Raw genomic sequence first — 8542 nt, 5'->3', positions numbered from 1 at the left:
TTTGGTAAAAAAAATTAAAAATTAAAAATTAAAATAATAGACATTTTTTATAATGTAAAAGTCAGTTTAGCAAATAATGAGATGTGCTAAAATCAATATCAAATATAGCGTTGGTTTTAGTATATTTTATATTTGAGACACCATTTGAGACATGCATTGGAACACATTTATGATTGAGATCTCTATTTGACACTTGTTGGAGATGCTATCACATACTTTTACAATAGTGAGAGTTAACAACAATGGAACAAGGGTTGTTGGCTTATTTACCATGACATACAAAAGTACTTCCATAAAATTACTTCTCTTTTAAATATTTCTTTTAACATTGTGAGTTTATTGGTAAGTATTATTTGAGTCATTCTAAATTGACTTTCCTAGACACTTCACTCAACATTGCTGATGTGGCAGTGGAATGGAGAGCCATAGATTTTTTCCTTGAGGCACAAGGTAAAATATTTGAAGTTCTTTATCCACTGCCACACTAGCACATTGTTGAGTGAGTGATAAGGAAAGTCAGTTTAACATTTTTTATAATATTTTATTACTTGGTGTGTTATAAATAAGGAAAATGCTGGTCTACCTCATTAGATACACTGGTCAACGCTGTGCTAATATTACAATGCATAGAGAATTATTGATTTTCCTGAGGAAAAATCAATGGTTATTTATGCACTGCCACATCGGTGTAGTATTGAACATAGTGTTCAACAAAGTTAATAGAGCACGACTCTATAAATAATTGTTGAATTGTGATTTTTTAATTCAAAAATTTTCACTTGATCTGTACACATCTGACACGACAAGAGCACAAAACCACCATTATTTTTTCTTTAGGATACACAAGGAAAATGATCAACCATTCTATGCCCTTGTCACGTCAGCCGACTACAAATCATCTTAAGAGTGAAAATTTTTAAGTCAAAAAATCATCACTGATAATTGTTAGATTCACCATTGATATCATCTAAGAGAGTAATAATAATATGTCTCGCCATGTGACATACTCAAATGACTCCATGACGTGACAAGTTCAGGCATCGTAAATCTGAATGCCTCGAGATACATAATTGTACTTTCTCATAAAAAATGCATCCCGAGGTGTACAAATCTACGATTCTCGAACTTGTTCGCATCATGAAGTCATTTGAGTATGCCACCTGGTGATACCAATTGGATGTAGAATTTTCTGAAGTAAATACTACCCCCCACGAGGTGCCTGAGTTATCTTAATCAATATTCTTTTGACAAAAAATATATATATTTGGACCAAAATACCCCTAATAGTTGTATCCGTATGTGAGACCAAGAATCTTCAGTTTTAACCTCGACGACCATGTCTCTCGCTCGCTCTCTCTCTCTTTCTCTCTCTCTCTCTCCTATATAATAGTCTTCTTAGCTGGTGATCACTGATATTACAAGCACTGAGTTTGAAGACCATTGCCTCTCTCTCTCTCTCTCTCTCTCTCTGTCTCTCCTTAACTCGCAAAGGAGACAACTATTTTCGTGTCTTTCTCTTATACTTTAATCTCCACTTTCCTTCTGTGTTTTAAAGAGCTAAACTTCACCTTTATTTCTCTGTCTTCTTGCTCAGTATCTTATATATATGTTATTAAAATCATAAAAGAGAAAAACCCAACTCTTCTTCTGTCTCTCTTAAGCTGACTTCTCTGTTTTTTTTTTTTTTTTCTCTTTTAGAGTTTACTTTCAAAGATGTTTGCTTCTAAACCACCAACCCTCTTGAACTCAGACGTCATCACTTCTCCAAAACCCATATTTTTTCCATCATCAATTGTGGGTACTCGCAAAAATGGCAGAATCAGAACCCAAAACTCAGAATTTGGTTCACGAGTGACAAGAATTGGGTCAATTCGAGCTGTGATCAGCAGTGGTGACAAGGATGTAGAGACCACTGAGACATATACTAGTGAGTCGTTCATGGCGTCGTCTTCACCAGGAATCGATGTGAGAGCTGTGATCACGATCAGGAAGAAAATGAAGGAGAAGCTTACTGAGAAAATTGGGGATCAATGGGAATCGTTTATTAATGGCATTGGACAGGGGATCGTAATTCGCCTAATTAGCGAAGAGATCGATCCTGGTAAGTTTTCAGAACTCTCTCTCTCTCTCCCTCTCTCTCCCTCTCTCTCTGTTTTGTACTTTTTTGTTTGAATTATATGAAGATTGAAAGGGATATAGAGAATTTGTTTACAATTGGGTATGGATTTTAATTATATTTTCATATTTGATTTCTGTTCTAATTTGATGACGTGGGTATGAGTTTCTTACAAATTGTGAGTCTTTAATGGTAGATTTCATGGATTTTCAAAGTGGGTAGTCTACAACTAATTTTCTTTTTTCACAATTCCCCCCTCCAAAAAAAAAAGAAAACCAGAAAAAACAGAAAATAAAAATTGCAGCTTTAAGGTGATCTACATGTTCTATTCTCAATGACAATGATAGATTTCATGGATTATGTTTTTTTCCCAATATTTGATTTCTGTTATAAATTCTAATTACATGAAGTGTGTATGTCTTATAACCATTAATTTTAGTGATCTATGAGGTAAGAATGGTAGATTTCCTGGATTCTCACAGTGGGTAGTTTACACCACAATTTTCTTTCTCACAATCCCCCACCCTTCAAAATATTAAAAAAAAAAAAAAAAAAAAAACAGAATATTAGGAAAAAGTAAAATAAAAATTGCTGTTTTAAAAGTGATCTACATGTTCTAATTTCAGTGATAATGGTAGATTTCATGGATTCTCACTGTGGGTAGTTTACAACCAATTTCTCATAACAATTCACTAAAAGTAGAAAAGATTTATAAAAAAATTGCAGTTTCTAAGGTGATCTAGTTGTTCTATTCTCAGTGAAAATGATAGATTTCATGGATTCTCACAGTGGGTAGTTTACAACCAATTTCTCTTCAATACCCCACCCTCCAAATATATATATAAAAGATTTATAAATAAAAATTGCAGTTTCTAAGGTGGTCTATGTGTTCTATTCTCAGTAACCAAATCAGGAAAAAGTGTAGAATCTGCCATAAGGGGTTGGTTGCCGAAACAATCAGATCATTCATATATTGAGGAATATGGTGCAAATTTCACCGTTCCATCTGATTTTGGCTGCCCTGGGTCTGTTCTCGTCACTAATCTTCATGGAAAGGAGTTCTACTTGATGGAGATTGTGGTTCATGGTTTTAGTCAAGGACCCATCTTTTTCCCCGCAAATTCGTGGATCCATTCCCGTGATGATAATCCTGAAAGTAGAATTATATTCAGAAATCAGGTAAAGAACTCGACATCATCTCTACTCTTTCTACTATGATGTTGTTGATTGATCTCTTACTACTTTTTTCATAATTCTGAGCAGGCATATTTGCCCTCTAAAACACCAGCTGGTCTTAAGGATCTTCGACATGAAGATTTACTGAGTGTTCAAGGGAATGGAAAGGGCGAGAGGAAAATCTTTGATAGAATTTACGATTATGCTACTTATAATGACTTGGGTAATCCGGACAAAGATGATGATCTCGCTAGACCTGTTCTTGCGGGTGAGGATAGGCCTTATCCTAGGCGGTGTCGCACTGGTCGACGTCCAACGAAGTCAGGTATGAGGTGTTTCATATAATATTAAAGTGAAATCCTATTGGTTTTCCATGATTAATGTCTCATGTTTACTGGATTTAAAACAGATCCATTTTCAGAGAGTAGAATAGAGAAGCCCCATCCAGTATATGTTCCTCGAGATGAAACTTTTGAGGAGATTAAGCAGGCAACTTTCTCTTCTGGACGGTTGAAAGCCGCGCTGCACAATCTGATACCATCTCTGACTGCTGCCTTGTCACGCTCGGACAACCACTTTGAGTGCTTCACCGAAATAGACAAGCTGTATAATGATGGCGTTTTCTTGAAGGATGAGGGACAAAAAGATGTCTTTGAGAGCCTGTTGGTGCCAATGTTGGTGAAAAAGGTCGTGAGTGCTGGTGAAAGATTGTTCAAATATGAAATCCCGGCCATTATCTCGAGTACGTATTTCTTGTGCTCTTTCTCTGCTTCTCTCTTTGTGGGTAGCTGGGGATTAGGGTTGGCAATGGGTCGGATGAAGCATTATCCGTATCCTTATCCAATTCTATATCCGGATATCCGTATCTGATTTGTTACCCACCTTTTCTAAGGATATCTATATCTGATAATTTATCCAATTTTTTAAAGGATATCTGTATCCGATTTGTACCCAAATTTCAAGTTGATACTTGAGTCGGATATATATATATATATGGATTAGGATTGTATACACATAAAGCTACAACGTGTTTTGTCTTATATGGGCAAAAATGTTTGGAATGGGCTGATTTTTTGTAAGGATGATCTCTATGGTGAGGAGATCATCCTTGCCAAAAATCAGCCCATTATGAAACTTCTAGCCCCATGTTTACAAGTTGAAAAATTTTAGACCGTCCAATTTTTGTAAACCATTTTTGATGGGGTTAGAAGTTTTGGAATGGGATGATTTTTTGCAAGGATGATCCCCTCACCATAGAGATCACCCGCACAAAAAATCAGCCCATTTCGAACCTTTTTAACCATATAAGACAAAAACGTTGTAGCTTTATGAGTAGCTTTATGTGTCTACGGAACCTAACCCTATATATAGAGGATTAGGATCCGTATACGCATAAAGCTACAACGTGTTTTGTCTTATATGGGCAAAAATGTTTGGCATGGGCTGATTTTTTGTGAGGATGATCTCTATGGTGAGGAGATCATCCTTGCTAAAAATCAGCCCATTATGAAACTTCTAGCCCCATGTTTACAAGTTGAAAAATTTTAGACCGTCCAATTTTTGTATATCACTTTTGATGGGGTTAGAAGTTTTGGAATGGAATGATATTTTGCAAGGATGATCCCCTCACCACAGAGATCATCCTCACAAAAAATCAGCCCATTCCGAATCTTTTTAACCATATAAGACAAAAACGTTGTAGCTTTATGAGTAGCTTTATGTGTCTACGGAACCCCACCCATATATATATATATATATATCATTGTGAAGATGTTGGAAAAACCTTTATTTTGGGTTATACATAATCTTATTGTGAATTTGCCGTATTAAACTCGGATAAACGGATATTCAGATCGGATAGGATGCATGTTTATATCCGACCCTAAAAAAATCGGATTAAATAATTACGGATAATTTTACCCTTCTTATTTGGATAAAATTGTACTCATACCCAAATAACTTGGGTTGGATGAGTCAGGTAAATGGATATTATCCGAACCATTGGTAGCCCTACTAGGATGACGTTGTTATATAATGCCGCTCATCTGGTTTGAGATGAAGCTACACTTCTAGTTCACTAATTATATAATTCTGAGTCCAGGAGATAGATTTTCATGGTTGCGAGATAATGAGTTTGCACGCCAGACTTTGGCGGGGGTTAATCCAGTTAACATTGAAAGAATGAAGGTATTATTTAAAATTGGTCTTGTTGTTACAAGTGGAGAGATTCTATTGCCACACCAACTTTTTCTAATGCCACCCCAATTCATATGTAAATCACCAAAGAATTAGCACACATCTTGAGGTGATGTTAGCAAAAGTTGGTGTGGCTATAGAAGCTCTCTACAAGTAAAGGTTTTCCTTCTATCTTTTCCTTTCAGTGTTGAATTAAATAAATGAGTTTTGCAGGAATTTCCGATTCTCAGCAAATTAGATCCTGCGGTTTATGGCCCTCAAGAGTCATTAATAACAAGAGAACTAATAGAGCCGGAACTTTATGGTTTGAGTGTTGAAGAGGTACAATTATGTTCTTATGCATATATGCTCTTGTACACGCACCCACACACACACACACTCACGCAAATTAGAATTTTCAATACTCAATAATTCTCTTATGATTAATGTTTCAGGCGATTAAGAGCAAGAGATTGTTTATACTTGACTTCCATGATACGTTCTTGCCTTTTATCAAGAAGATGAACTCCTTGCCAGGGAAAAAATCTTATGCTTCTAGGACTGTATTCTTCTACACCAAAAGTGGCACTCTGAAGCCAATTGCTATTGAGCTTTCCCTTCCTCCAACACCTTCTTCATCTCAAAACAAACGTGTTTACACTCAAGGACATGATGCAACAACCCATTGGATATGGAAGTTAGCCAAAGCTCATGTGTGTTCAAATGATGCGGGCATCCACCAACTAGTGAACCATTGGTATGTAATCAAAATTTAAAAAGTGGTGCATACATTTTCATATTGTTAAATTCACATGTATTTACACATTTATGTTTTATCTGAAATGGGTTTGTTGGGATACATACCTTGAATCTAGTTGGCATTTCAGGTTTCATGGTTATATATATATACTAGAGGGGTTTAAGGTAAAAGAGGAAATATAATAAAATTGGAGTATTATTAAAAAATCTTTGGAGTTAAAAGGGTAAAGAGAAAAAATAATAGTTAGAGGGGTATTATTGAAAAAGGGAGGGAGGGAAGGAGGGAGAGGGGGAGGAAAGACAATAAAGTTGAAGGTGTGAAGAGGGAAGTAATGAAGTGGGGTCCACACAAAGGTTGGATGGGACGTTTGTCTCTCACAAAATTGTAACTGTGGGACCCACACAAAGGAGTGGATGAGATGTTTATCCCTCATAATTATAGCAACCGTGGGACTCACAATTGTGTTTTATTATATAGACAAGTCCCATTTTGCAAGCAACGTTGGGAGCCAGTGTTTTGTTCTACATGGGTTAGAAGTTTGAATGGGCTGATTTTTTTAGGAGATTAATCTTACAAAAAATAAGTCCACTCTGAAACTTCTAACCCCATCAAAAGTGGTTACAAATTAACGATAAAAATTGACGGTCCATGATTCTTCAACTAGTAAACCACTTTTGACGAGGTTAGAAGTTTTAGAATGGGATGATCTTTTGCGAGGATGATCTCCTCACCATAGAGATTATCCTCACATCCCCTTCCGAAACTTCTAACCCGTATAGGAAAAAACGTTGCCTCACAATGTTGGCTGCCGAACGCGTGAAGATATATATATATATCTTCAATTTCTTTATAGTCTTGTTGTATTCTTTGTTCTTTCATGATTTGATCTAGGGGTTGATGGTCAAAGGTTTGATATTGGATATTTTTCAGGTTGAGGACTCATGCATGCATGGAGCCTTATATCATTGCTACCCATAGGCAGCTTAGCTCAATGCACCCAATTTACAAGCTGTTGCATCCGCATATGCGCTACACACTAGAAATCAATTCTATAGCACGGCAGAGTTTGATAAATGGAGGTGGGGTTATTGAGTCTTGTTTCAGCCCAGGAAAATATGCCATGGAGCTGAGTTCGGCTGCTTACAAGAGTATGTGGAGATTTGATATGGAGGCCTTACCAGCAGACTTGATTCGGAGGTAGAATTTTGTGTATTTGTGATTGTCTTAGCCCCTTTAATTCTTGTGAATCAGCCTTTCTAGCTTATTTTCTAAGATTTTTTATCCAAATTTGGTTTATATCATTGTATTGTGGCCGAATTATTCTACATTTTTGTCTGCAAATTTCAGGGGCATGGCAGAGGAGGACCCGTCGATGCCTGGTGGCGTGAGACTCGTGATTGAGGACTACCCATTTGCTGCTGATGGGCTTCTCATATGGTCTGCCATAAAAGAATGGGTAGAAGCTTACGTCGCTCATTTTTACTTGGAACCTAATAGTGTTTCCTCTGATGTCGAACTCCAAGCTTGGTGGTATGAGATCAAGAACAAGGGACACTACGACAAGAGGAACGAACCATGGTGGCCTAAACTGAACACGAAGGAAGACTTATCGGGCATACTCACGACAATGATTTGGATAGCTTCGGGCATGCATGCAGCCATAAACTTTGGACAGTACCCCTTTGGCGGATATGTGCCAAACCGTCCAACCTTAATGAAGAAACTAATCCCCGAACAAGATGAGCCCGATTACGAGAAATTCCTTCAAAACCCTCAGCACACATTTCTATCGTCTATACTAACCCACCTCGAAGCCACTAAGGTGATGGCAGTTCAAGACACCTTGTCTACCCATTCCCCGGATGAAGAGTACTTGGGTCAGATGCATCCGTTGCACTGTCGTTGGATCAATGATCCCCAAATAATGAATTTGTCCAAGAAATTCTCCTCAAGATTGGAGGAGATAGAAGAGATGATAAAAGAGAGGAATAAAGACATCCGTCTCAAGAACAGGAACGGGGCAGGAATCCCTCCATATGAACTGCTCATTCCTTCATCTGGACCGGGAGTAACTGGTCGTGGGATTCCAAACAGCATTTCTATTTGATCAGTTTGTCTAGATTCTAGCCTTTGTAAGTACCCTTTCGCCAAACATAGTTGCGAGTGATTCATGCAAGCTTTGGCTTTGTTGAAATCATGTAATTTGCAAATTAGTCCAGTGAGGAGTTCACAAATTTCTGCTGTGGCAATAGAATGTTGTAATAAGAGCATTGTAAGCTCTGTAATTTGGTTATATGGATATTAGTTTTGAGACA

The 8542-nt window shown here is 37.2% G+C and overlaps 1 protein-coding gene across 1 annotated transcript; it reads left to right on the top strand.

The window, feature by feature from the left end:
• The first annotated feature begins 1420 nt into the window (after positions 1 to 1420).
• LOX6 (PLAT/LH2 domain-containing lipoxygenase family protein) lies at positions 1421 to 8542 on the top strand. The gene is made up of 9 exons (XM_086453595.1): positions 1421 to 2101; positions 3018 to 3295; positions 3380 to 3617; positions 3702 to 4034; positions 5394 to 5479; positions 5702 to 5809; positions 5923 to 6224; positions 7158 to 7424; positions 7575 to 8542. Exons 1-9 carry the CDS (start codon positions 1714 to 1716, stop codon positions 8332 to 8334), a joined length of 2760 nt encoding a protein of 919 aa, XP_086309721.1. The 5' UTR covers positions 1421 to 1713; the 3' UTR covers positions 8335 to 8542.

The sequence above is a fragment of the Akebia trifoliata genome, chromosome 9 (assembly GCF_017979445.1).
Source record: "Akebia trifoliata isolate Shusen 1 chromosome 9, ASM1797944v1, whole genome shotgun sequence".
Taxonomy (NCBI): domain Eukaryota; kingdom Viridiplantae; phylum Streptophyta; class Magnoliopsida; order Ranunculales; family Lardizabalaceae; genus Akebia; species Akebia trifoliata.
This window is presented reverse-complemented; position numbering and strand designations above follow the sequence as displayed.